The 26,021-nt window shown below is 44.4% G+C and overlaps 1 protein-coding gene across 1 annotated transcript in view; it reads left to right on the forward strand.

Moving 5' to 3' along the window:
• PTEN (phosphatase and tensin homolog) overlaps positions 1–25,775 on the forward strand; it is a 45,254-nt gene extending 19,479 nt beyond the window's left edge. The window contains exons 3-9 of the mRNA XM_083866091.1: positions 583–627; positions 5,410–5,453; positions 8,654–8,892; positions 14,328–14,469; positions 16,981–17,147; positions 24,027–24,251; positions 25,541–25,775. Coding sequence (XP_083722217.1) covers positions 583–627; positions 5,410–5,453; positions 8,654–8,892; positions 14,328–14,469; positions 16,981–17,147; positions 24,027–24,251; positions 25,541–25,726 — 1,048 coding nt within the window. The 3' untranslated portion in view covers positions 25,727–25,775. The remainder of the gene's footprint in view (positions 1–582; positions 628–5,409; positions 5,454–8,653; positions 8,893–14,327; positions 14,470–16,980; positions 17,148–24,026; positions 24,252–25,540) is intronic.
• The last annotated feature ends 246 nt before the right edge of the window (positions 25,776–26,021 follow it).

The raw sequence follows: 26,021 nt of genomic DNA on the forward strand, positions 1-26,021 counted from the left end.
TTGTATAGGAAGTTTGTGCTCCAAAGTGAGCATGGAAATGAAACGAGTGTGAAAAAGTGTAGTGCTCCTCCTTCCAAAACCCAGAATACCACTGGGGACAGACTTCAGTGGCAAGTAATAAAAAAAATGGGATTGAAGTGAGTGATTCTGGCTGGAACTGGAACACAAGAGTAACTTTAACTGCTTTTCTTCCTTGTGGCAAAATATTTTGCATAGGTGATTAAATAGGAAGTGTTTACAGATACCTGGTGTAATCACTGCTTTCTGTTTGAAAATAACCAAGCCTTCCTCAGCTTCTTAGAATGATCTGCAGGTGTTTTAGGAATCAGGAACTCATGTACAGTAAATATTTCAGTTTCAGGTCAGATCTTGGTTCCCTTAGTTGTATTAGTTGTGTTATGCACGCTGTTGGATTGTTTGGATGAGTGAGGTTTCCAACATGCTGCCTCCTTGAGTTTTGGGGCACTGCAGGGCTGCGATTGCAGAACTGCACGTGCTGGGTGGTGCTTTAAGGATGCTGCAAATTAAGGTCCATATTATTCAGTGTATATTAATGCAGACTTTTTTTTCTTTCTCTTGAAGGTTTTTGGATTCAAAGCATAAAAACCATTACAAGATATACAATCTGTAAGTATGTTCTTAAAGATGCATTCTCCAAAATAATGACTTCTAAAAATAGCTGAGGAGTGCAAGTGGCTCGTTGCTGTCCTGAAGCAGAGCTGGAGATGTTTTGCACATTTCTTAAAACAATTAAGCCTGATTGAGAGCACTGGTACTTCATTTAGTGGAGCTGAGTGAGGTTAAATGAAATGCTGGTGTGTATTCATGTTACTTGAACGCTTTTAAATGACTTGGCATCCAGCCCATCTGGAGCTTGGGCCATGTGATTAAAAAGTGAAAAGTAATTCACAGCAGGCTTTCTGTTCATGTATTAATGTCCATTTGCCAAATGAATATTTTCCTGGGTTTTTTTTTAATTTACTTTAATCAAACTGCATTGGTACCCAGGCTCTGTTTGCTTCCTCCCTCTTCTTGTCTGTCCCTTTTTATTACTTTGAAAAAGCTGTTGGAGCAATTGGTGGTGGTTTCTGACTTCTATAAGTGTGATGTTTTCCTTTGAAAATTTGCTTCTGTGAAAATCTTCTTACTGTTCCAGGAGTTTTCTGGTTTCGGTGGTTTTTTGGGGTTTTTTTTTGGTGGTGGTTTTTTGTTTGTTGAGTTTGGGTGGGTTGTTTTTTTTTTTTTGGTTGCTGTTCCTTCATTTAATTTATTCATTAGCTTAGGCTAATTTCATTTGTATAAATTATTTGGTGATGTCAAAGAGTCATGGTTTTCCTACCCCTCGTTTTTTCCCCCAAAAATCTGAGTTGAAGATTGATTCTCTGAACTGCTGCAGCTTGCTTATTTTTTTTATTGAATATGTTTTTAAATATCTACAATACATAGAAAAGTTACTGTAGTAATGAAATCCAGGCAATGCATGACATTGTAATCTGTCAGTCATTTAAACAAATACTTAAAAATAAGGATATGAATCTGCCTCTAGGTTAGCTAAAGGACTATGCATCAATCAGCTGTTCCCTGATATTGGAGAGAAGTGACAGTGGAAGCTGAGGAACCTTACGGTGATCATTGAAGTTGTTGGGGGCAGAAAAAGAGCCATAAAAAGAAAAGACATTGGTCACCTTTCATGGAGTTCAGTAGCAAAATTATATTTTCCAGCTGAGGAGCTTTTCAGAGTGACATTCTTTTAATAGATGGCTAAAATTTGTGGGTGGAAGGGGCAGTGCCTCCTAGAAGAGCTGATGGCTCCTTGGCATGGAGGTGCAGGTTAGAGGAGGTAATTCCTGGCTTTTTCTTTGGAGTCTTCTGGAGTTGAGTTCTGGAGATCTGGATCATTTCAAATCAAACCACCCTGGTTCATCAGCCCCCCCCCCCAAAGCCTCCTGGCAGCCTCTCCTTGTTCTGAGGAGCAAAGCAGAGCAGGGACAGCTAAACTCAATCTCCTGGTGCTGCCTGGGGCCAGTGCTGCTGTCTCCTGCTGGGAAGGGTAGCCTTGGTGTCCCTGACAAGATCTGGGTTTGCTGAGCCCCTTGTTCCAGGTAACAACCTGAGGCTGCTGGAGTGAATTTGTCAGAAAGGCAGGTTTTAGGAAGACTGATGAGCATCTTTTCAAGTGTCACCTCCCTGAGGAGCTCCTTGCTAGGTTTTCACTTTGCCGTCTGCCAGCTGCCTCATTTCGCTGTGAAAAAGCACAACTCAGTCCCCCAGCCCTGCACAGGAACAAAGTTTGTAAATGAGAAGAGCAGTGATGAGACAAATACATTTGATGTATCTGTTGCTGCTCTGTGTGCTTTCAGCTGTGGAAAAAACTTGTCCAGGTGTGCCAAAGGTTTTTGTCTTTGGGTTCTTTATATAAAAATTGATTTTCTTGTTGTTAACTGCAAATCAATCACAAATGAATCTTCCTAGAATTACTTTATTCATCCTCAGATGAAAAATCTTGGAGGATAAAACTGTCTGGAGAGATCTTAATGCTTGTGCAGGCAAGATTTATACACATAAAATGCCATCAGGTCAATTGTGGCAATGTTTGGTCAGGAGATGAGAAGGAACTGCATCCATCAGGTATTCCAGAGAACCCCATTTCTTCAGATTAAGCTGATCCTTTGTAAATAGTGATCTATTGTCTGTGTTTCAAAGGAGGAGGTGGGAGTTCAGAGGAGTTACGTGATTATAGTCAGAATTATTTCAAAATCTGTCATGGGATTTGAGTTCTCTTAAGGTAGCTGTTCCATGAAGATGATAATAATGTGTGTATTGAGCAGTTTTATCTAAAAGGATTTAGAGATTTTTCTGATACTGTGTCAGTTATGCCCCATCCTCACATCTTGGCTTTTAACTTTGCAGCAGGTTGAGCAGTTTAATTTTCCTTCTTGTGTTCCTTCTCTCCTGTTTGCCTTTAACCCTTTGCTATTTCTTCAGTATTCTCCTTAATTTAAATCTGTTCTTCCACTTGGATCTCTTAACTTCCCATGCTGCCAGATTGTCACCTGCCCTGTTGCAGTCATCTCCATCTTCTCCTGTGGATTTCCTTGAACTCTTCTGCAGGCAGGCGGTTAAAGGAAGGAGCTGTGATGAAAATGGGGCTTTTCTGTGCTTGCTGTGTCCCTGGGGCTGGGCTCTGGCAGAGGAAGCTCCATGTCCTGTCAGCAGTGGGACCATGACTGATCAGGAGGGTGCCTGGCTGGCAGCACTTTGCTTCTGGGTTGCTTTAAACTCATTTTAGTCCTAAGGAGGACCCTAAAACAACCAGCCCCTTCCTTAACTCCCAAATGCCAAAAAATAATCAGGTTTCACCTGGAGATCTGATGCCTTTTGAGTTTTAGTAGTGTTTAAACACCCCACCCCTAGTGCACTTGAAGCTTTAAGCCCTCCCAGTACCCCCAGAGTGTGCTTTGGTGGGATTTCTGCTGGAAATCCACACAAATTTAGTGCAGCTGAGCCAGGGACTCTGCACTGGTTGTGTTCAGCTCCCAGAAGAGGGCAGAGACAGGGACATGACTGTGTGCTGTGCTCAGTTTGTATACTTGGTATCAACAAAACTATTTTTTTATCCCTCACGGTGTTCTATTCAATGATACTCTCTAAGTTCCAAATTTGATGGGTTTTCTGGCAAGGCAAAATCCACAAATCCCATTTGTGGATTTTTTATTAATATTTTGAAGACTTTAATCTCTTGCTCCTTGTTTGAGCTGTGTGTTTCTTTAGAAGAAAGCAGGAAACTTTCCTGGATAAGATGCTTTGTGTTAACTGCTTTGCTTCCTAGCAGCTTCCAAAGTTGCTGTGCTGCTGGCTGCTCCATCCTGCATCCAGCCTCTCTGCTCAAAGGCTCGAATGCAGATAATATTTTTGTAAGTCCCCTCTGCCAGCTTAACCTGGTCACTTCTGACCCAGAGCAAGTGTCAGCAATGTGATTGGACCTGTGAAAGCAGCCAGGCTTTTCCCTAGCAGAGAGTAGAGCTGAGAAGGCTCTGGAATTCAGGGGAAAGGAAGCACTGAGAGCATGTGCAGCCCCAGCAGAGCTGCCTGTGTCTGTGTCATGGGCAGAGCTCAGGGCAGCACTGGGAGGCTCCAGTTACAGTCACACAAGGAGCAATCCAGAAGTTTGCGTGTCTGAAAGCATCAACTAAGCTCCATATGGCTCCAAAGGCTGCAGTCATAACATACCTGGTAAGCAGAGATGAGTTCATAGCAGTCCTGAAACTGCTGTGGGAGTTGGAATCCTGTGAAGATACAGGCTGTAATCAGAACCAAAGATCTAGGTGTGATTTGTCTACTGAAATGACTCCAGTAGTTGTGTTTCAGCCTGGTGTCCTCTTTCATAGAATCCCAGAATGGTTTGGGTTGGAAGGACCTTAAACATCATCTTGTTCCAACCCCCTGCCGTGGGCAGGGATGCCATTCAATAGATCAGTTTGCTCAGGTCCCCATCCAAGCTGGTCATGGCAGGATTCAAGGCAGGATTATTCTCAATTTTCCTTTCTGAACTGCACTTCCACTCCCATCATCTTCCCTGCAGGGAGCAGCTCCAAGGAAGATTCTGGAGGGTGTTCACTCTTGCCTTCTTTCCCCTTACCCCAAGATCTGATGTGGTTGTTCCTTGGTGTGCTGGTGTGGCTGGTTTAGAGCCCAGCTGAGGGGTGGTTTCTGTCTCATCGCTGGTGTTTATCCCTGGGCAAGGCAAATCCAGTGTGGTTTGCTGTGCTCCTGTCTAGCTGGAGAGGTCTCTGACGGGGGAGAGACTGATGCAGCTCCAGAGCCCTCAGAAATGTGTAATTTTCCAGGTCTGAGGGAGAAAGTGGCTGACTGGCCTTCAGGGTTCACTTAAATTCAGGGATCAATGCCAAGTGGCAGTGTCACACTCTCTCCTTGATCCCAGTGATCTCTGTGATAATATTCAGAGGGGTTTGTGGTGCCTCTACCATGTCCTTGTGATCCCCATGGCTCTGAGCACCCACACTGCTGCTGAGGCACCCTGAGCTGTGTTCTGAGCTCAGGATCCCCTGGATGAAGGTCACAGCTGTCTGCTCCCCATGTCTTTGGCAGCAGAGAGCTGCTCCAGTGCTGGAGCTGCTCATGCACAGGGTGAGAAGGTAATAATACGTGCATGAACTGAGTCACACAGTGTAAAACACAGCCGTGGACTACAATTACCAGGGGATATTTGCCTTTCAGTAAAATAATTCGCATTTTAGTGAGCAGTCTGCTGCAAAACAGTTTTTTCTGTGTGTAACTTCTAGTTTTAAATCATAAAGGTGATGGGCATGCATGATTTTCCAGGGTGTGACAGATGCTGGGAGTGCCTTAGAGACTTGTCTTGAACTCTTGTCTATTTTTCTTTTTCAGATGCGCTGAAAGACATTATGACACCGCCAAATTTAACTGCAGAGGTACGTTTTTACTGCCTAATGTGTGCTCTCTTTAAACCTCAGTGAATGAAGGCCTAAAGGAGGAGCTGATGAATAGTCATGTAGGAGATTTGGGCACAAGGAATGATGTCAGATTGCTTTGAGTCACTGGAAAAAACTTGCTATATTCTTGGTGCTTTCAAAAAAGTGTGTTCCTGACAGTTAAAGATCAAGATCTAATAAAAGGTCTAGAGTTGCAAAAAACTTCTGCAGAATGGGTTGCAGAGAAGTTTCAGTTCAGTGAAGTACAAACTCCTTGTACAATTGACATGCAAGCCTCAGAGGAGTCTGGCTTTTATGAGGGTTGAAAATGGAGAACACTTAAAGCCACTACCACTTTTGGAAGATCTGGCAGAACCTTCAGATGCTAAAAAAAAAAAATTAATTCCCATGTGATGTCTGTTAGAGATGAGCTGGGTCTTAGATACTCTGCAGAGCTACCAAAAGCAATGAGAAATCTTTCAGGGGTGCCTTTTGACTAGGTCCTTGTAAATGGATAGTGATGTAGCTGTTGTGTCAGTATTACCTCTCCAGATAATAAATAAATAAATGAGATTCACCTTTGTTCTTTGGGCACAGAAGCATTTCTTGCTCAGAAGTTGTGGTTTCTGTGCTTCAAATGAGGGTAGATGAGGAGTCCTTGTGCCTACAGAATCGTGAACAAATTTGGGCTTATTCTGCATCATAGCAATGGCTGAACTTCTATTTTTCATTATTATTATTTTAAACCATCCATCTAGCTATGAAGAGGGTTTAGAACGTGACCAAAATGTAATTGGCTGCTTGAATGTCTGAATATAGAAGGCCTGAAATTGTCTTGTTGAAGTCGTCAGCACTTCTGATTTGCTCTCACAATGTTGAATGACAGTGCCCTGAAACCTCACTTCATACTCACCAGCCAGAAAAAAGTATTTTAGGATCAGCTTGAGCAGTGCTTTGGGTAAGAAGAGAAGAGGACATGTTCTAATATGGCCAGAACATATGTTTGCTTTAATTTCTGCTTTTTGGTACGGGGGTGCTCAGCTCCCTTCGCTGTCAATCCCAGCCCCAAATGCTGTTTATTGACAGCACCTTTCACAGCTCCTCTGCACAAGACATGCTGCATTTTTTAATTTTCATCCCCGAATTAGTTAACCTCAGATAACCAAATTGGTGACTCAGGACTTCCCTTAGCAGAGGAACAAAAGTTCTGCTTGAAAATCTCCTGAAGTTAATTGACTGCAAAGGGAACTTCTGATTTGTATTGAGCATGAAACACCAGAATAGTTCATTATTCACCCAGAATGATCTTGCATCACATTAAACCCCAAACACTGAAAGCTCTGAATTCTTCTTTGGGAATTAGCTTTGTGTCCATGGTTTTTCCAGTTTCTGAAATCCTTCCATGCTGGAATTGTCTTCTCCTTTGCCACAGACTTTCTTTTTTTTTTTTTTTTTTTTTTTTTTTTTTTTTTTTTTAACTCTTCTGTGGGCTATGGGATCCTTCTTGAAATGTGTAGGGGCTGGGAGAGAGCAAGCAGGATCATTCTCCAAGCTGTGTGTTCCATTGTAAGGAATAAAAATCCATGGAGGAACTGCACCTTCTCAAGGCCCTGCTCAAGACTGTGCAGCTTAATATTTCCTTCCTCTTACACCATCCCAGGGCACCCATTTTATCTTCTCACTCCAGCTTTGAAGAAAGTACCACAAGGTTTGCCTTTGATTCCAAATCTTGGAGAGCATCTTCAGCATCCTGTGACTACCTGGGAGTTTTCAGGCTGTTCTTTCAGGTCTTCTTTACTCCCCTTTTCATGAAAACCTTGCTGGCTGTAGTTGTGATAGACTCAAAGCTGTACAGACAAATTCACAGCATTTTTGCAGCTTCTTCTTAGAGATTTCTAAATAAATTCCATGTTTAAGTTCCCACAGAACTTTGGGGGATCATTTGGGAAGCCTTTGGATCTTCCATCTGGAAGAGTTTGTGTGTTCCTCTTTGTGTACAAACATGAACAAAACTTTCCCTCCACAGACACGTGTTGCTTCTTTAGCAAAGATCAGCTTCCCCATTTATTCTGGGGTATGAAGGGGACAGTCTGTGGTGTGAGTGAATAAACTTGTCGATCCCTTCAGGAGGCTGTGGACTTGTCCTGCAGTCCTTCAGCAGTTCCATAACTTCATCCCTCACATGTGCTCTGGGAGTCCTTGGGGATCCATCAAAAGGAGCCTTGCCTGTGTGACTACTAAGTGGTGCTTACGAAACCAATACAGACACTTGCCAAAAAAATGAAATGTATTCATTTTTAGCCCAGAAAAGGAAATGGTGTTCGTAGCTGAGAATTTTGAAGTGAACCAGGGTTGTGTTTATCAGATCCCAAGGCTGTCGGTGGGGAATTGGGGTGCACTTCATCAAGTGCTGTTCTGCTGAAACCAGAACATTATGTGTCATTCTGCTGGTCAGGGTGATAGTGTTCCTCATCAGATCTGAGGTGAAAGAAGTTTGGGTGCTTCTCTCTGCTCAGTGCTTATTTTTTGCTCTCTTGAGTTTTCTTGCATTTCCTGCATCGCTTGAAATTCTTTCCATCCCTAGATGGAAAAGCGTGTGTGAATGCACCCATATCAGAAAGAACAGCGTTGTTCAGTGCTTTGACTCTAAACCCCAGAAGTATTACCACTGCCTTATTTGAGATTTCTCTCCCAATGACCATTTTTGAAATATGGAAATGGCAGGTTTTTGTTTCACAAGGCCTTGGAGCAGATTTTGAGAGTTTGTTCCCAATGCAGACCAAACCGTGTTCAGTAATTTTTCAGTGAAGTTCCTATTGTCTGCTCAGTGACTCAGGTCTGGCCTTTCTCTCTCAGCAGGTAGTTTAATTATTGCTGGAGTAATGGCTTTTCACAAGGTTATTCTGTGTGCCAGCATGCTCTTAAATTCTAGAAAATTCATGTTACAGAACCTGTGCTGCTCAGTTCAGTAGAGGTGTGAAGTAGTTGCTCTGGGGAGCAGGATGCCTGCTTACAGATTAATGGAGAAATGTCTGCAGTGCTTATGATACACTGAATGATACTGGAATTAAAAATACATATCAATGTGTAAGATGGGGTGGGGGTTATTGAGTAACTTCATTTTTACATGCTTTTCCCAAAGGTGATCTGAACTTGCTTTGCCTTTTGAGGTTCTGATGAACTCCTCTTTCTCCCTGCAGTTGCACAGTACCCTTTTGAAGACCATAACCCACCACAGCTGGAGCTCATCAAACCTTTTTGTGAAGATCTTGACCAGTGGCTAAGTGAAGATGACAATCATGTGGCAGCAATCCACTGTAAAGCTGGAAAGGGACGAACTGGTGTAATGATTTGTGCATATTTGTTGCATCGAGGCAAGTTTTTAAGGGCCCAAGAAGCCCTAGATTTCTATGGGGAAGTAAGGACCAGAGACAAGAAGGTGAGCTGTTGCTGTTCTTTTGTCCCTCTACCTGTAACTTGCTGCTTTTCCTCCTTGAGATCTGTTTGATGCTCACACCTTTTAAGTTGTGATGTCTGATTAAGCTCCAAATAGGATTGGGTCAGTGGAAATGGAAAAGCTTTCCTAAGCAGCAGTAGCCTTTAGTCACAGCACTAAACCAGCCTGATTTTAACATGTCCTGTTCAAGAGTTGAATTTAGATGGCTTTTTCAGCACTGTTCTGCTGTGTGGTGCATCAGAGGGGCAGTGAACTTTCTCATTCAGCATTTTCAGCCCAAATGAGAGGATGGTTCCAGCTGATTTTGCCTGAATGGATGAGTTGTTCATCTCCTCAGGTTCCCTCAACTGCTGTGGTGGGGTTTGGAGATGCATAGGGGAATATCCCAACTGGAAGGCTCTTATTGTTGGATGCTCCTTGTCAGTAAAGGGTAGTTAAGGACCTTTCTGGCAGGGTTAGGCCTCATGAATGAGAATTTAACCTCCTTATTTGAAATCATCTCCAAAGATGATAAGATGTGGCTTTCAAGGTCAGTTTAGCAAGTTTCCCTACTCGTCTTCCATTATTTCCCTGAGTGTGTTGGTTGAGCATCCCTGAAAGCCAATTTCAGCCTCTCCGAGAATAGAGGTGCTGCCTGTGCTACATTGAGAGGAGAACCAGGAGCAGCATTTGACAATGTTTGGGATTCCTTGTTCCTGGACTATTTACACAAGGTATTCATTTCACAGTGTGTTGGTCTCTAATAAGGAGAGCCTCGTGTCTGAAGGCTCTTGAGAGAAATGTCACATAAGGAATTTTAGAATTTAGGCTGTTAATTCATTGGAAGGAGCAAGTAACTCCTCAGTTTGCTCTGATGATGAGTGGAGTTGTTATTCCATGTGCTGCTGAGTTGGTTGTGGTGTCATGCTGGAGTGGAGACAAGGTTTCCCATCAAAACTTTGTGGCTTTTGGTAAAAGTGCATGAGGAGACTAGGACTGAGCAGTGTGCTGAATAAACAGAGTAAATTAGTCCTGCTGATAAGGGTTATCTCCAGAGCTGGATAAAACAGCATGAAAACGACAGAACTGAACAAATACAGTGAAATGCTGTGCCTCAGTTTCCCTTTTGTGAAAAGAAGGTTGCATTACTGCAAGCTTGGTGTTTATCAGTACCCCAGGGGTACCTTGGGCACTTTGGAGGGGAGGGAGAATTCAGTAAACAGGAGTAGTGAGAGCCTTGTTTACTTGACTGTAAATATTGTCTGTAACCAGCAACTTGTTTTGGTTTCAGTGTCTCTACTGCAAGAGTTGACTCTTTTCCCTCCCCAGCTCCACTTGAGCATGGTTATCTTGATGTGGCCAGTGGGTAGCATGTGATTCACATAATCCTTCAGTAGTGTTTATAAACAGGTATTCCAGTGCAGGTTTCTGGAGCCTTTTCTTCCCTTGTGGCCCATATTTCAGCCTTATATGTCAAGTGCTGCTCTCTGATTTGATATTTCACCACACCTTTGTATAACTGACTTCCTCAATTCAAAGTCAATGAGGCATCAAAAGAGCTGTTTGCACAAAGGGGCAAGCAAATGCCTTTTTTCTTTCTTTTTGGGCCAACATAGATATGATAAAGGGAAAATGGCTTTAACAGGGACCAGATTTTCTTGGTTTAAAGTGAGGACAAGGTGCCCAGTTTGCAGCTGTAGCTGCTGAGGACAGCCCAGCTACAATCACTGCTGCCATTAATGCTCAGGGCAGAGAGCTGCTGCAAGGGCTCTGGCTGTGCTGGCAGGAAGTGTGAGTCTAATTGCAAGAGGAAGTATGACTAATTGGTCAAGAGCACAGCCCTGAGTACTTCTGGAGCCAGCTTTTCCCAAGTGCCTGCCGGGAGAAGCAGCTCCAGGGAGGCCTTTGCACCATCAAATAGAGTTGTTGTAGGTGAGGCTCAAGAGTTGCTGCACAAGCTGTTCTCGTGCTGGGTAATAAGACATGGCAGAGCCCAGGCTGTCCCTGACCAAACCCTCTTGTGGGGTGTTTTATTTCCTCTACAAGCTGCCTCTTTTGGCTTCTGAAACCCATTGTAGTGGGGGGAACTTAGTCAGAAGAAGGGAGTGGTGGAGATTAGGAAGTGTGGGCTGCATGGTTGTGTCTGTCTGTCTCCACCACTGAAGAACAGGAGTGATTTTTGTTTTCCTTTTGATCCAAAGGAGGCAAACTGTTTTCTCAAATGGGAGGAAGAACTGTATTGTCTGTTGTCAGAGCTGGGGAAGAAGTAACCCCCCAAGAAGTCCTCTAGAGAAGCTGCTGCTTCCACTGTTTGAAATGATTAGTTTATCCCACACACTACTGTGGTGACAAAGGCTGACAGCTTACCTTCCTACAGCTGGAGAAGGTCTTTATTTATTTATTCCTGCTTCTGCCTTGGAGGGTTTTGTGGTGAGGTGTAGGCTTGGAAGGAAGCTCAGTGGATAGGGATCAGCTGTTCAAGTGCTGGAGATGATCCACTCAGGAGCATTCTTTGAGCACCATATGCTTTTATTGTCAAGGATGGCTCCTAAGAGTTCTCATATGGGGAAAGGCTGAGAGAATTGCAGTTGTTCAGCCTGGAGAAGAGAAGCTTTGGGATGACCTCATTGTGGCTTTCCAGTACCTGAACGAGTTGAGAAGAAAGATGGAGAGAGATTCTTTACTAATGCCTGGAGGGACAGGACAAGGGGACTGGCTTCATGCTGACACAGTAGGGTTAGATGGGATATTGGGAGGGGATTCTTCCCTGTGAGTGTTGGGAGTGCCCAGAGCAGCTGTGGCTGCTCCTGGATCCCTGGAAGTGTCTAAGCCAGGTTGGACAGGGCTTGGAGCCTCCTGGAACAGTGGAATGTATCCCTGCTCATGGCAGGGGATGGCCCTGGATGAGCTTTAAGTCCCTTCCAGCCCAGACCATGCTGTGTTTCTGTGGTGTTGCTATAACTGAACAGGAAGTGAAAACCAATTACTTTGTGTGAGGAAGCCTCAGACTGATCTCTGAGCAGGGCAGAGATCCCATGTCTGATGTCAGAGCTGGTCAGTTGTGGTGCCTGTTTGCTGGACATGTTCAGGTGCTAAACCTGATGCTCTGGGCCTGCTCTGAGGCTGCAGCTTCACTCTCACAGTAGGGTGTGTTCCTAAAGAGAATGTTGGAACATTGTTTCCAAAATACTTGTTCTTCATGGTCCTGCCTGGCTGCCTTGAGAGGAGAACCAGGAGCAGCACCTGACAATGTGTGGGATGCCCTGGGAAGCTCTGGCATAGGGACCAGAGGAGCTTATCTCACATCCATTTAAAAATGGTGATAGTTGGGAAATACAACCTTGAACTACTTCCCTGTCCTTATTCTTCTGGAGTAAAAGTGGTGGTTGATTGCACCCCTTGGAATATTGGTAGTTTGTTATGAAAGCGTTCTGCTTGGAATTCAGACCTTTGGAAATGGACAACTCTCGAGTTCTGCTTCAGTGGAACTGGTTTTAGGGTCTCAGGATCCAAGGTGGGGGGCTGTGTCTGCAGAGAGTCAAACTGTGACTGGAGGGCTAAAACTGCCCTTTTGGGCAAGAACTGGCTTTGCTGTGGGATTGACTCTCAGTGTGAAAGTGTTCCCTTGGTTTTGGTCCCAGCCTTGCTTGTCCTGGCCAGGTGTCCTGGGGTTTTTCCATAGGACACATCCATTATGGCAGGAGGAAGCTCTGGGCAGGGAGGGATGTGTTCCCCTCAGCTCTGTGCTCCCCTCCTGCCTGGCAGCCCTGGCAAACACTGCTGGCCTGCTCTGGGGCTGGGATTTGCTCACTCCTGACTCTCAGATCCCAGGAAAGAGAACTTTAGAGCTCCCTTAAGGGGTGGGTGTGATAAGCACTGGGGACATCTGAGCCAAAGCCACAGCCAGTGTACAAGGCTGCTTGGGAAGGTCATTGTGCAAGTGCTGCAGGGAAAGGCCTTTTGTGTAATTTAGAAGCAGCTCAAGTGATAAGGAGACATAATTATCAACTTTTTTTTTTTTTTTTTAAATGGCAGGAAATGACTATTTTCATGTGTGCAGAATAGAGATTTACTAAATTAAAAGCACTCTGGCTACTCTTAGCTCCTGGCTGTTGTGAGGTGAAACTAAAAGTACAGAAATATGAAGTCTAGGTTTTGTCACCAAATGCTCACAGACTTGTATATGAAAAATTTTTGTTTATCTCTAGTTTATTCCAATTTCACATTCAGCTTTAATCAGAAAGATTCTTTACTGATGCTGTTGCAAGTCTGCAGTAACAGGTTGTTCTAGACCATGTAATGCATTTTCTGGGAATGAAACAATTTTTCATCATTATCAATTTCACTGGAAAGTATTGGCTGAAAGAGCTTTAAAACTGTTCCCTTATTTGAAGCTTTGAGCTGATTTAAAATCAGTAATAAAAACATTCTAAGGTTTTATGCTCTCAAAGCAAATGTTTACCTCAGAGTTTGAATACTTTGGGCTGTTGGGCCTGTTTTAATGAAGCTTTCCACATATTTGGGAAAATATTCCAGGATGTTTTGTAAAGAGAAGGCATCATCAGTCTTGAGTATAGTGATTTTAAGAAACATTAGTCTTTTTACTTAAAATGCTGACAAAATGTAATTCCTGTAGTGGTAGATTTTAGGATTCCTAAATGTAGTGCTGCTTTAGAGTACATTCAAGGCACCTCTTGTTAAACATTTGATGCTCTCCATCCCCAAAAAAGCAGCAGCGTGAGACTATTTTTGACATGACCCTCGGGGTGTCTGTGGTGTTTCTTTTTAAGAAATAGGAAAAATCTGCATTCTTTGTTTCACGGCTGGAGATGGATGTTTGGAGAGCACAGAATCACAGAAGGGTTTGGGTTGGAAGGGACCTTAGAGGGTATTTCCAGCCCTCCTGCCATGGCAGGGACACCTTCAACTATCCCAGGCTGCTCCAAGCCCCAAAGTCCAGCCTGGCCTTGGACACTTCCAGGGATCCAGGGGCAGCCACAGCTGCTCTGGGCACCCTGTGCCAGGGCCTGCCCACCCTCCCAGGGAACAATTCCTTCCCAGTATCCCATCCAGCCCTGCCCTCTGGCACTGGGAAGCCATTCTCCCTTGTCCTTGTCACTCCAGGTTCCTTCTCCCTATTTCTTGTTGGCCCCTTCAGGCACTGAAAGGCCACAATTAGGTCACCCCAAAGCTTCTCCAGGCTGAAGGATCCCAATTCCCTCAGCCTTTCCTGGTGGGAGAGGTGCTCCATCCCCTGAGATGTGCTGAAGCACCTGGCAAAGCAGTACCAGCTCTGCGTGCTGGGGGTTGGTCAGCAGTGAATGAATGACCTGTGATGTTCCTTTGGGCCTGATACGTTTCAGCTGGAGGTGGTGATGGGCAGCAGCCCTGTCAGTGATGATGATCCAAGGTTTGACACCTGTTTTCCCTCTGTTTAGGGAGTGACGATTCCCAGTCAGCGACGCTACGTGTACTACTATAGCTACCTGTTAAAGAATCACCTGGATTACAGACCAGTGGCACTGCTGTTCCACAAGATGATGTTTGAAACAATTCCCATGTTCAGCAGCGGAACTTGCAGTAAGTACCCCTTCCCTTCTGCTGGGGAACCTGTTGGTGTTTTGGGTGGGGTGATGGCACCAAGAGCTGCACACCTTGGAGAAAGTCACCTGTAAACACCTCACAGACCGAAACGTGCTGCCTTGGTGGGCTCTGTCCACTGGGATCCTCCCAGGTGTAGTCTGTGAAGGGCTCATGATTGTTTTACTGGTTTTAAATTGGCAAATGTTTTAATGGTTTGAAAATAAGTGATTCTGTATGTAGAACCATTGAGGCTAGAAAAGACCTCCAGGACTGAGCCCAGCCTGTGACGAGTCCCCACCTTGTCACCCACCCCAGAGCACTGAGTGCCGCATCCACTCCAGCCTTGGACTCCTCCAGGGATGGATACTCCACCATTTTATATACATTTGAGTATTTGCTCCTTCCTTTTATGAAAAGCCTCCTGTTTTTTTTAACACAGAAACTCTTGGGAAACATGAATTGCTGAAAAACATTTGCCTAATGGCATGTTGGCTTCCAATGCAGCAACATCATTTTTCCCATGATGCTCAAAAAAAAAAAAAAAATAAATGAATCAGTTCAACTGGGTAAATATCTAATTAACTCTGGAATAAACTTTTCTTTATGTGGAGGTTTTTAAAGCATTAATACACCTGTAAATGATTAATCTCATCTGCTGATACACTGTGTTAGTGAGGAACAGCAGATTTCGTGAAGCTTTGAAATACAAAAACAAATTCTGCTCTGTCCTGTGGGCTGTGTTACAGGGCAGTGACTGCCTTGTGTTGCGTGCTTGTTTTTTGTTGGTGGAAAAAATCTAATGGTTTTGCTATGGGGATTACAGCAATGTGTAATTAATTCCAGTGCCTCCTGTGGCTTTGATTAAAATTGCCCTGTTAAATATTGTTGTGAGACAGTACCTGAACATGTAACACACACAAGCAACAATGGAGCAGCTTGGCAGGCTGTACAGGAGGAGGGAGGGAGGAGCCTCTGCCAAAGCCCCTCTGCCTTAGGGAAGAGGTGTGGAGGTTACAGATTTCTGCAGTTACCACTTATTTAATGTTTGCAATGACCTTGTGAGTCTGAGCTGCTCAAGGGAGCACTGACTTGTGTGTCCATGGGAGGCTGCTGGGGTGGTGTTCACACAGGAGGATGTTGGGACAGACAACAGATTGGCCAAGCACCTGAGAAGATAAATTATCTGTCAAGCTCAGCAGTTGTATGCTGCAATATTTTAAGTTTCTGTGGAGTTCTTAGTGATTTTTCAGAATGTGAAATCGATGGTCTGTGTTGTGTCTTTAGTCGTGTTGTCAGCTGTGATGGCAGTAATTTAACCAACGTGGTAACTTTCAATCTGCCTTCCTTGTTACCATTCTGCTGCTTTAGACTCACTGACAGAGCAGAGTCCAGCCTCTAGGGCAGAATGAGGGGATGACAGAGTTTCACAGCTCTGAAGATTCGAGGGAGATAACGGCAGAACAAGAAACTTGTGTGGAGACCTCATAGCACCTACAGGGAACCTGGAGAAGGGACCCTGCACCAGGAGCTGTGGTGATAGGACAGGGGGGAATGGCTTAACATTGCCGGAGGGGAAATTTAGGTGAGAGATACAGAAAGAATTGTTCCCTGGCAGGGTGGGCAGGCCCTGGCACAGGGTGCCCAGAGCAGCTGTGGCTGCCCCTGGATCCCTGGCAGTGTCCAAGGCCAGGTTGAATTCTGGGGCTTGGAGCGGCCTGGGATAGTTGAAGGTGTCCCTGCCCATGGCAGGGGTGGGACTGGATGAGCTTTGAGTTCCCTTCCAGCCCAAACCCTCCTGGGGATTCTCTGAGCCTGCCAGTAATAGTTTCATCACTAGGCCCTTTAGCAGGACAGTTGTGGGTATGTTCAGGAGGCACTTCCACAGCTCTACAGGTGTGTGTGAGCTGACCATTCCCAAAGCAACTCTTCCTAAACTGGGCCAAAAACCCCTTTTCATTTCAGTGCTACCCCTACAGATTTGATTGGGGAAGTTACACCATGGCTGGCACTTCTCTGGTGATGGCGATTTACAAGGCCAGCTAAGGCTCTACTGGTGCTGGTTGGTTTTCAGTATTAATGTTCAGTTTTGTCCTCATTTTTGCTTGTTTGTGGAAGAGTAGAGTCAGTTTGTGCTGACATGACCAGCCAATCTACAGGAAGAAGAGGTGGGAGAGAATAAAGCCTCTCACTTTGGTCTGTATAACAGAGAGGGAAAATGCAAGGAATGGTCAAGTAATTGTCACATTCTACTTCTTTATATTAAAAAGAAATAATGTTTTAGGAACTCCCTAGTGGCCTGAAAGTATTGCCATGAAGGACAGAAATCTCTAAGGCTGTTTCCAGTAGCATCTGGCAAAGTTTGATCCCCTGTGGTGTTAAACCCTTAATAGAAATTTCGTTAACTTTGAAAATATCACAGCTCACAATTTTGTTTCTGCTGCCGGCATTGTGCTTTTTGACACTTTTGAGGCTTTTCTCACCAAGTGGCACTCTTGTTTTGTCACACAGATCCTCAGTTTGTGGTGTACCAGCTAAAGGTAAAGATATTCACCTCCCCTTCAGGACCCTCACGACGTGAAGACAAGTACATGTACTTTGAATTCCCTCAACCTTTGCCGGTATGCGGTGATATCAAAGTGGAATTTTTCCACAAGCAGAACAAGATGTTGAAAAAGGTTGGTTTCTTTGCTTTTCCTGGAAAACATTGTCAGGCCAGCCCCTGGTGCCGGGGGTTGGGATGTTGGTTGTTTTTCAGGGATGTGTAATCACAGCATTTAATTCTTTGATGTCTGGTTTTCCCAAGGAGCCAATCGACCACAAAATGAAAGCTGGATGTTTGGGGAACTGGTGAGATTAAGTACAAAGGTTGGATAAAAATGATCCTGGGTCTGTATTGCAGTCATTTGGGTAGTAGTGAATAATCTAATTGAGGAAGAAACATTCACCTTCTAAAAATAGACTTGCATACTGAGCAAGTTAACTCCAGCTGTTTTCTCCACTAAATTTTCCCGAGGTTTGAGCAGGCACAGAAGATCCTGTCTGTGCTGTTGGCTGATTTGTACCCATCTGTCAAATTTAGCTGAATTTCTGAGATAATTGAGTTCCCACGCACTTTGTAAAAGTATCTCTGCAAGCTTTTCCACCACCTCTCTGTTCCCAGCTGCAGTGCCTTGACATGATGAGGTTTAGAGAATTCCCTCAGAGCTGAGGATTTTATTAGGGTCTCAGCTGTGGAAAAAAAAACTAATTTAGGACTTACTTTGAAACCAAAGACAGCCAGTTCTTAAAGCTGAAACCCTGAGTTTCTTTAGTTCTGGTGCTTGTGGAGCCACTTTGGATCTAAGAGTGAAAGATGAGGATGACACTGTGCTGATTAAAGGCTACCCTGGTATTTGCTACTTAAAACTCCTGATCAGCAGTTACTCCCTGTTGAATGGAGGTTAGAAAATTTAAGAGCATTCAGTGAGTGAATTCATAAAATTAAGAAATGCTACAGTGGATCAGGAGACAAAGAAGTGATGAGGTAACATCACTCACAGCTGTGCACACAGGTGTACCTGCCAGCTGAGTATGAATACACATGTGCACACTTGTTGTGTGGGCTTGCTTGTGTGAACAAGTTTAATTCATGTACTAGTGTCTGCAGAAGTTTCTGGACAGTTCCTTAGTGGCCCTGTTTCCCTTCTCTGCCTGTTTGATGAGATGTTTTAGTTAGTCAGTGTAGTTATGTGCAGTACAGTGGCTGTAAAGGCATTTGAAAAGTAGAAATTCTGCTTCAAAGCTGAGATTATTGACATGCAGCAGCCAGTTTTGAGAAGAGTCTTTTAAAGGAGCACCCAGATGAGTACTGTGGGCTGAACATGAGGGATTGCAGGGAGGAGATGATGCAAAACACCAACATGTGAGACAAGGTCCTGCTTTATCTACTCTCCTGTCTGGAGTGTGAGTTTGTTGTTTCTTTGCCATCTCCAGTGACACATGGATTGCAGGCAGACCTGATGGGAAGTGCTGTGCTGCCCTGCCCATCCCTGCAATACCAATGTGCAGGTCAGCTGCTGCATCTTGGCTCTGTAGCCCCAGGAACAAACTCCTGGGTTTGTTTTATCCCTGGAGAGAGCACTGAGATCCAGGGACAGCGTAATGAGAGCCCCTCATGAGCACACACAGTTTCTGTAGTATGAATTGGGTCTTCAGGAGAGTGTAGAAGTGCAGAACCACAGCAGGAGGATTACTGTGCTGGGGTTTCATTTCAGAGTGTCAGATTGTGGTTTCATTTCTTCAGAATCTTCAGAATCTAGTTTCCGAGTAGCTGGTTGGTTTTGGGTTTTTTTTTTGGTTTTTGTCTTTTTGTCTATTCTTATCAAATACCTGAACTATTGGGTAGATAGTGCAGAGGTGCTCAGTTTCTCAGGGTTTTTGGCCTGGTAGAGCCAGAGAAATGGTGAAGGTGGTTCATTTCACATCTGCAAACTTCTCTGAGATGGAAACTGCCCCTTCATCACCCAGTAAAAAAGACACCTTGATAATCTCTGAAATATCTGTTGAATCAAGTGTCTTACTGTCTCAGCTTTCAGTATGAATGGAGGACAGGGGAAAATAGGTGTGAGTTGTTCCACAGTTCTGGTAAGATCACCTCTCTCAGCTCTGCTGCAAATACAGGAGCTGATGCTTCCACATGGTCCTTGGACAGGTTGTTGCATAAAGTGAATAAGGTGAGAACAGGGCAAAGGGGAATATTGGTGCCAGAAGAACCTGCTTGGCTCAAACTGAACACATTTCTCTGTCCAGGTGTTTCACATCTGGGCCTGTTCCTTTTCTGCATCAACTGTCTACACAGCTTTTACCCAAAACCCCAAAAATGAAGGTCCTCCACAGGGGAGACTTGTGCTTTAAAGATCCCTTTGTGCAATGATCACCTAATTCATGAGGAACAGCAGAATTAGGAGTAACAGCATCTTATCTTTCAGAGATTCTGGTTTATTAACCTGGTTTATGAAAAGTGGAATTACAAGTCTGTTGCCTGTCACTGGTTCTTGTTCTTCCCAGGTGTTCTCTTAGCAGATTTTAGGTAGCTAAACAGGTCTTAAAGACATCACATATTGACCAGTCTGCATTTTAACTTAAGCATAATAAAAAACCTAGTAAGATCAATTAAAAGTGTCATTCCTGATCCACTCTGAGCCTCAGGCTGGAGAATGGCTGTGTCTCATCTCCGGAGATAAAGAAAACTTCTTTGCCCTGGCTCTGGTTTGGTGTTTGGTAACACTGATCTCAGATGAAGTGTCCCAGATTCCCTCACCTGTCCTTGCTTGCAAATTTCCCAATCCTTTGAAGAACAGCATTATTTGCAGAGCTCTCTGTAAGGAAGGCCCTCCTCAATTTTGCTCAGGCTCATTTTGGATAAAATCATAATCCATAAACCAAACCTGAATGACTTCAAACACCTAAATTGCAGAGTCAATGTGAGATTTAAAGCAGCCACATATCCTTTCTTTAATGGCAAAAGTTAATATAAGCTAATTCAGTGGCTTTTGGGAGCTGACCTCAGCCACAGGATCATTGGTACCACTGGGGTGTTGGTACAGGGCTGACAGCCCTGGAAAAGTTTCATCCCCTTCCATAGTTTCTGCCACCTGGCATCAGTTAGGGAGTCCCCAGCTCTTGGTCTTTTCTTGTCTAATCAAGTTGTTTACTTTATTCTCAGACTGTTTCTTCAGTGAGCTGTAGCTACTTCCTTTCAAGAATGAAATGCATGCCCACATGAGAACAAAATGGCTCGAGGCTCGAGTGCCGTGACTGTGTATGAATTTCTGATGGGTACAAGTTAGCAATTTGGGGGATTTTTTTTTTTTTGAGCATGGCTTTTTGTTGTAGCTTGACTGTTGTTCCATCTCAGACTGCTGCAGTAGTCACTCTAGTTTTGCTTCCATGGATCTCTGCAAAGCCTTTTTCTTCCAGTTATTGATGTTGACATGATAGTCTGAAAGTATTTCAGAGTATCCTTAGATCACTCGGTTCAACGGGAGTCTGTTTAAAAATAATACAGAAATCTCCTCATCTTCCTGCCTTCAGAGCCTGGGGGTGAAGGAGACCTTTTTTTGGGAGTCCTCCCAGTACAGATGAGAGGGAAATGTTGATGTGGGTTAAATTTGTGAGAGTCAGTGGTGTTTTATCCCCAGACTCCAGCGTAGGAGGGCTGACAGCATTGTTTGAGCAGTTGCATTTCGTCTCGCAAGTCTAGAGATAAGTTCTGCTGCAGAGTTCAACAAGACTTTGGGCAGTTGCTGTTAAGCAAACACTGAGGAATGGACTCTGAAAATGTCAGAAGACTCAATGTTGATCTGAAAATGGTACAGGAAGTTCCTTCAGGCTGGCCTAGGGAACAGGCTGAACCATGAGCTCCATTCTTGGAGAGCATCTCCAAACCCTCAGCGAGTGCTGCAGAGCAACTCTGAGTGCCTGTAGATCTCTCTGCAAAAGTTAAGCTCTCAGGAGGACATGGGAGCTCCTGACTGATTGCTTAAATCTTGGATTTGGATCTCAGTCTGCAGCTAGAGACCAGCTCTAGAGTGGAGAATGTTTTTCTGTCAGGCTGAGAAACTGCACGAGGTAGGGACAAGCAGTGTTTGTCAGAATTGTGGGATTAAATCAGCCTCTGTCTCATCTGATCTTGCATAGGAGATTTATGGCACAGATTTGGTGATGGGAAGAAGTACATCTGTGGTTTATTTTTTTTTTTTAAGACAGATGTCTGTGATGTAACTGGAAGTGAAGCAAAACACATTGAAAAACAGTCTCTAATACTTTTTTTTTTTCAGAAGTCTATTCATTAACTTGTGTTATGTGAACACTTGGTCTGGTATTTTGATCTGCTATATAAAGCCTGAGTTCAGTTCATGCCTTGATTTTTAAAATTCCTGTGTTTGGCGCATATTACATCATCTTTCTTCCTTGTCTCCCATGAAATATCTTGGGTCCTGACGCTTTAGCTGAATCCGCACTTTGAGTAATGGATTTGCCCTTCAGTGAAAACAGTGACACAGTTATCAGCTTTAAAAGCTAATTGCAAAAAACATGACCAAGTCTTCCCTCAATTTGAGTGGCCATGCCATGTTCTAAGACCCATGAGCTCAGTTTATTAGGCTAATGAAGTTGTGTAGTGGGAAGGAAAGGAAAATAACTTGACACTTTGAAAAGCTGGAGGGAGATAAAAGGAGAAATGACCAGCTGAGCTGAGTTGTATTGTTTAGTTTGAGTCCCTGAAGACCTCTGCACATTTATCCCAAGGAACACACAATAAAAGCTGTCTACTGAGAGGTTTGTTGTCTGTCAGTGAAGCTGAGTTCCCGCAGCCCCTGAAGTGCCAACTGAATCCCTCCTGGTTCTCTACTCATGGAGCTGAAGGTGACAAAACTGTGCTTTCTGCTTCTGCTGGCCTCGATTCCCATCCAGTGGCCTCTTTTCCTCTGGCATTGCTTTCCCACTGGTGACAGGAATCATTCTCCAGCCGTCTATCCCCTGCAGCGTGTCCTCTCGTCCCTGGAGGGATACAGGACCAGCACCTGAGGGCTTTTCAGCAGGAAAGCTGCTGCTTGTCTCTGTTCTCACCTGAGCAGGTCCTTTGGTTTGAGCAGGAATGAACATCTCACCTCTTTGGAGTCCCTTCTGAGGGACTCACTGTTTGAGTACCTTGGGGTTTTCTTCACAGGGGTTTTGTCTGCTGCCTCTTCCAGAGCAGGGACGTCAGCAGAGTGAACTCAGAATATTCATCCTCAGCTTCCAGACCCAGGCAGGGCATTTCTAAGGCTGTTCTTTGAGAAAAGGGAGGGTGTGAAATGTGTAAGCAGGGCCTGACAAGAACCTACTGACTGCTGCCTCCCATGGATGGGCTCCAAGAAGGCTTTTTCAGAGATGGGATGGCTTGAAGGGACTCTGTGGCAAACATCTGTTAGCCTCCCCAGACAACTCATTTGCTAGATGAACTTGATTCCCAAAGTGCTTCACCATGTGGTGAAGTGGGGAACTCAGCTACCAGAAGTGTTCCTGTCTGGAGTTTTAACTTGTCTTGGAGTCTCTCAGGTGCTTACAAAAATGCAGACAAGCTGGAAGTGGTTTTGTAGACTTTACCTAAAATCCGGAAAATCAGTCTGCTGCCCTTTGCCAGAGAGGGACACTTGTGAATTCCCAGTATTTTGTTTGCATAAATTTGTGAAGAGAATGAGTGTGAGTTAAGAAGTAACTTCTTCCCTGCCATCTTTCATTGGCTCAGGAAGATGCTGTGATATTTTACTGGTGCCAAACTGCCCTCAGCAGGAGGCCTGCTCATGTCACACACACTGGAACCACTTCTGATCCACCTCTGATCTCCCCCAGCTTCCTCACCAGCAGAGATGAATAGGAAGATAGGACAGGACATGGATTTTCCAGTAAGAAATTGGAATTAGATTTCCTTGGTGAACCAAAATATGCAAGTTAGCTCCAAAGGAGTGGGTTTGTGTTCTGGTCCTGTGTAATACCAAGGAATGTTAGGTTCTAGAATGGGTTACTTTCCGTGCAGCTTTAGCAGCAAGGTAGGAATACTCACCATTGTGGGAAGAACTGACCATTTGCATCTTGGATCTTGGGCCTGAAAAGCCACATCAGAATCAAAGAGAAGATTTCATGTGTAAAGAGCAAGTGGAGGTAGCTCAGTGTGAGATGGAGAGGGGTTTGGTGTGCAGTCAGGACCAAGCTGCCAAGGAGAGCTGACCTTGGAAGCATCAGCTCTGGGCTGGCAGAAAGCTGCTCCTCCAGAGCCTTCAGCATCTCTGATATGGGGATCTCCTGCCTCTTGGTACAGCTGGAGCTGTGGCAGAGTGGAGCATCAAACTGCTGATGGTCATCTCTCTGCTTAAGCTGAACATCCTTCAGCTGTCACTGCCTTGGCTTCTCCCTAAAAACTTCCTGCTGAGTTGGCAGGACAGCAGGCACTGCCTCTGCCTTCCTTAGTGCTGCTCAGCAAAGGTCTCAGTGGGTGAAACCATCTCAGCAAAGCACCCATGGATCCTTTTCTGTGGTAGTGGGCTTGTGGTTTTGCTCAATTGTAGCTATTTCTGTATAAAAATAAGAAAAGCTTTCTGCTACAGGGGAGATTCAGTATTGCTCACCTCAGCTGGTTCATGCAGGTTGTCTGTTGGGTTTAGGGATTGCTTGGCAAGGTGTGAGTAAAAAAAAAAAATCTATTTATGCCTTGTGATTGCAAGTTTTAGCTCATTGAATTTATTATCATCTGCTTTTATTACAGGTATGATAGTTTTAAGACCAGCTCTCCATGACTGACTTCTAAAAGCTTAATTGGTTAAAATTGAGCATGATGAATGCAGATTTTTGTGTGTTGTCCAGGAGATGTGGTGAAAATGTCTTTGCATGCAATGTAACAAATGACATACTGTTGTCCAACTAAGTTTTGCCTGATATTACAGATCTGTTTTTGACCAGATGTTGTTAGCAGTCTAATTAATGTGCCATTAGTGAATACTAAAGCAAGCTTGTTTTCTGTGTTCTTCCTCCCCCAGGACAAAATGTTTCACTTTTGGGTAAATACATTCTTCATAGGACTGGATGAAAATTCAGACAAAGTAGAAAATGGAAGTTTAGTTGCGGATCAGGAACTTGATGGTATTTTCAGTACAGAGCGCTCAGATAATGATAAGGAATATTTAATCCTTACATTAACAAAAAACGATCTAGACAAAGCAAATAAAGACAAAGCCAACAGATATTTCTCTCCAAACTTCAAGGTCAGTATATTTTATGTGTGAACAAAGCTGAAAAGCTGCATGATTTGTTTGTCTTGCCTTTGGAGGGACCATGTGAAACTGCTGTGTAGAAGCTGAGTTCATGTATTGGTATTGCCATTGCTTAGCAAAGCTTTGAGCTTTGTACTTCTGTCTGCTTTTAGGGGAGCTGACGGATGTTGAGAGGCTGGGGTTGAAGTCTCCAGGTTGTTCCATGTGTTTATTGAAGGCATCAGAGGTGTGGGGCAGCTGGTGACCAGGTGGCATCTTCCCTGCTCCAGCTGCATTGCCTGAGTTCTGGGCTGGGCACGCTGAACTCCTGAGCTGATTTGCAGCAGTGCCTGTTCCATGGGAAGCAGAGGGGGGCCACAGAGGAGGATTTGGGGTCTGGAACATCCTCCTGATGAGGAGAGGCTGTGGGAGCTGGGTCCGTCTGGAGAAGGGAGACACAGACATCTCCAGGGGGTGGCAGAGGAGGGTGCCAGGCTCTATTCAGTGGTGCCAGTGACAGAATGAGAAGCAAAGGCCATAAACTAAAACACAAGTTCCACTTCAATATGAGGAAAAACTTCTTTCCATGGGGGTGACAGAGCCCTGGAACAGCTGCCTGGGGAGGGTGTGGAGTCTCCCTCTCTGGAAACATTCTAAGCCCACCTGGAAGTGCTCCTGTGCCTGGGCAGGGGGTTGGACTGGATCATCTCCAGAGGTCTCTCCAACCCCAGCTGTCCTGTGATTCTGGGAATACCTTCCCCTGGCAGTTTAGCTTTGGGGAATATGAGCCATTGCCAGTGGTGGTTTAAACATGCAAAAGGCATTTGTAAGAATTCCAGCATTTTCTAATTTCCTCATAAAAGATCAGCCAGTGCTCATTTGAAGATAATGGTCATAGCTGCTTGGAGTATTGCTTGGATCAGACTTCCCATACACAAGTCACCCATTAGAGAATGTTTTGTTCATTCCTGTGCACTCTTGCTCTAATGTCCTGGTGCTCTGGGAGTTGTGGAAGGCAGTAGGGTGGTGGTGCGGCCTGGTGTGCTGGGATGTCCTGGGCTCAGGAGCACCTGAGCACTCAGCCAGACACAATTCCTGTGGCTGGGCTGGAAGATCCTGCTGCTTTCCCAGATCTTTGTTTAGCCAGGGGTGGTGCTGAGAGGCTGGCAAACCTTTCTCTGGGGAGGGGAGCATGGGTGTGACTCAGGGTAAAAAGGACCTGTGCTGTTAAAATTTGCTTTGTTACTGTGCTCAGCTGAAGTCTGGGTTCCCTTTTTAAATGTTCTTTTTTCCTTCCCCAGGTGAAGCTATTTTTCACAAAAACAGTAGAAGAGCCATCAAACCCAGAGGCTAGCAGTTCAACTTCTGTAACACCAGATGTTAGTGACAATGAACCTGATCATTATAGATACTCTGACACCACTGACTCTGATCCAGAGAATGAACCTTTTGATGAAGATCAGCATACGCAGATTACAAAAGTCTGAATATTTTTTTTATCAGAGATAAAAAAAAAAAACATACAAAAAAACCAACCATGAAGAGAGACAAACTTGAATAAACTGAAAAAAAAGGACCTTTCTAAATGGCAAAAGGACATAGTGTCAGATTACCAATTATAGGAACAATTCTTTCCTGACCAATCTCGTTTTGCCCTATAAATCTACAGGGTTTGACACTTGTCCAGTCGGGGGGGGAAAAGAAAGGTTACGTAGCTCTTATATGTATATACCTTTTTGTGTCAAAGGACATTAAAACTTCAATTAGGAACTATAAACATGG

This window comes from Zosterops lateralis (genome assembly GCF_965231275.1).
Source record: "Zosterops lateralis genome assembly, chromosome: 8".
Lineage (NCBI taxonomy): Eukaryota > Metazoa > Chordata > Aves > Passeriformes > Zosteropidae > Zosterops > Zosterops lateralis.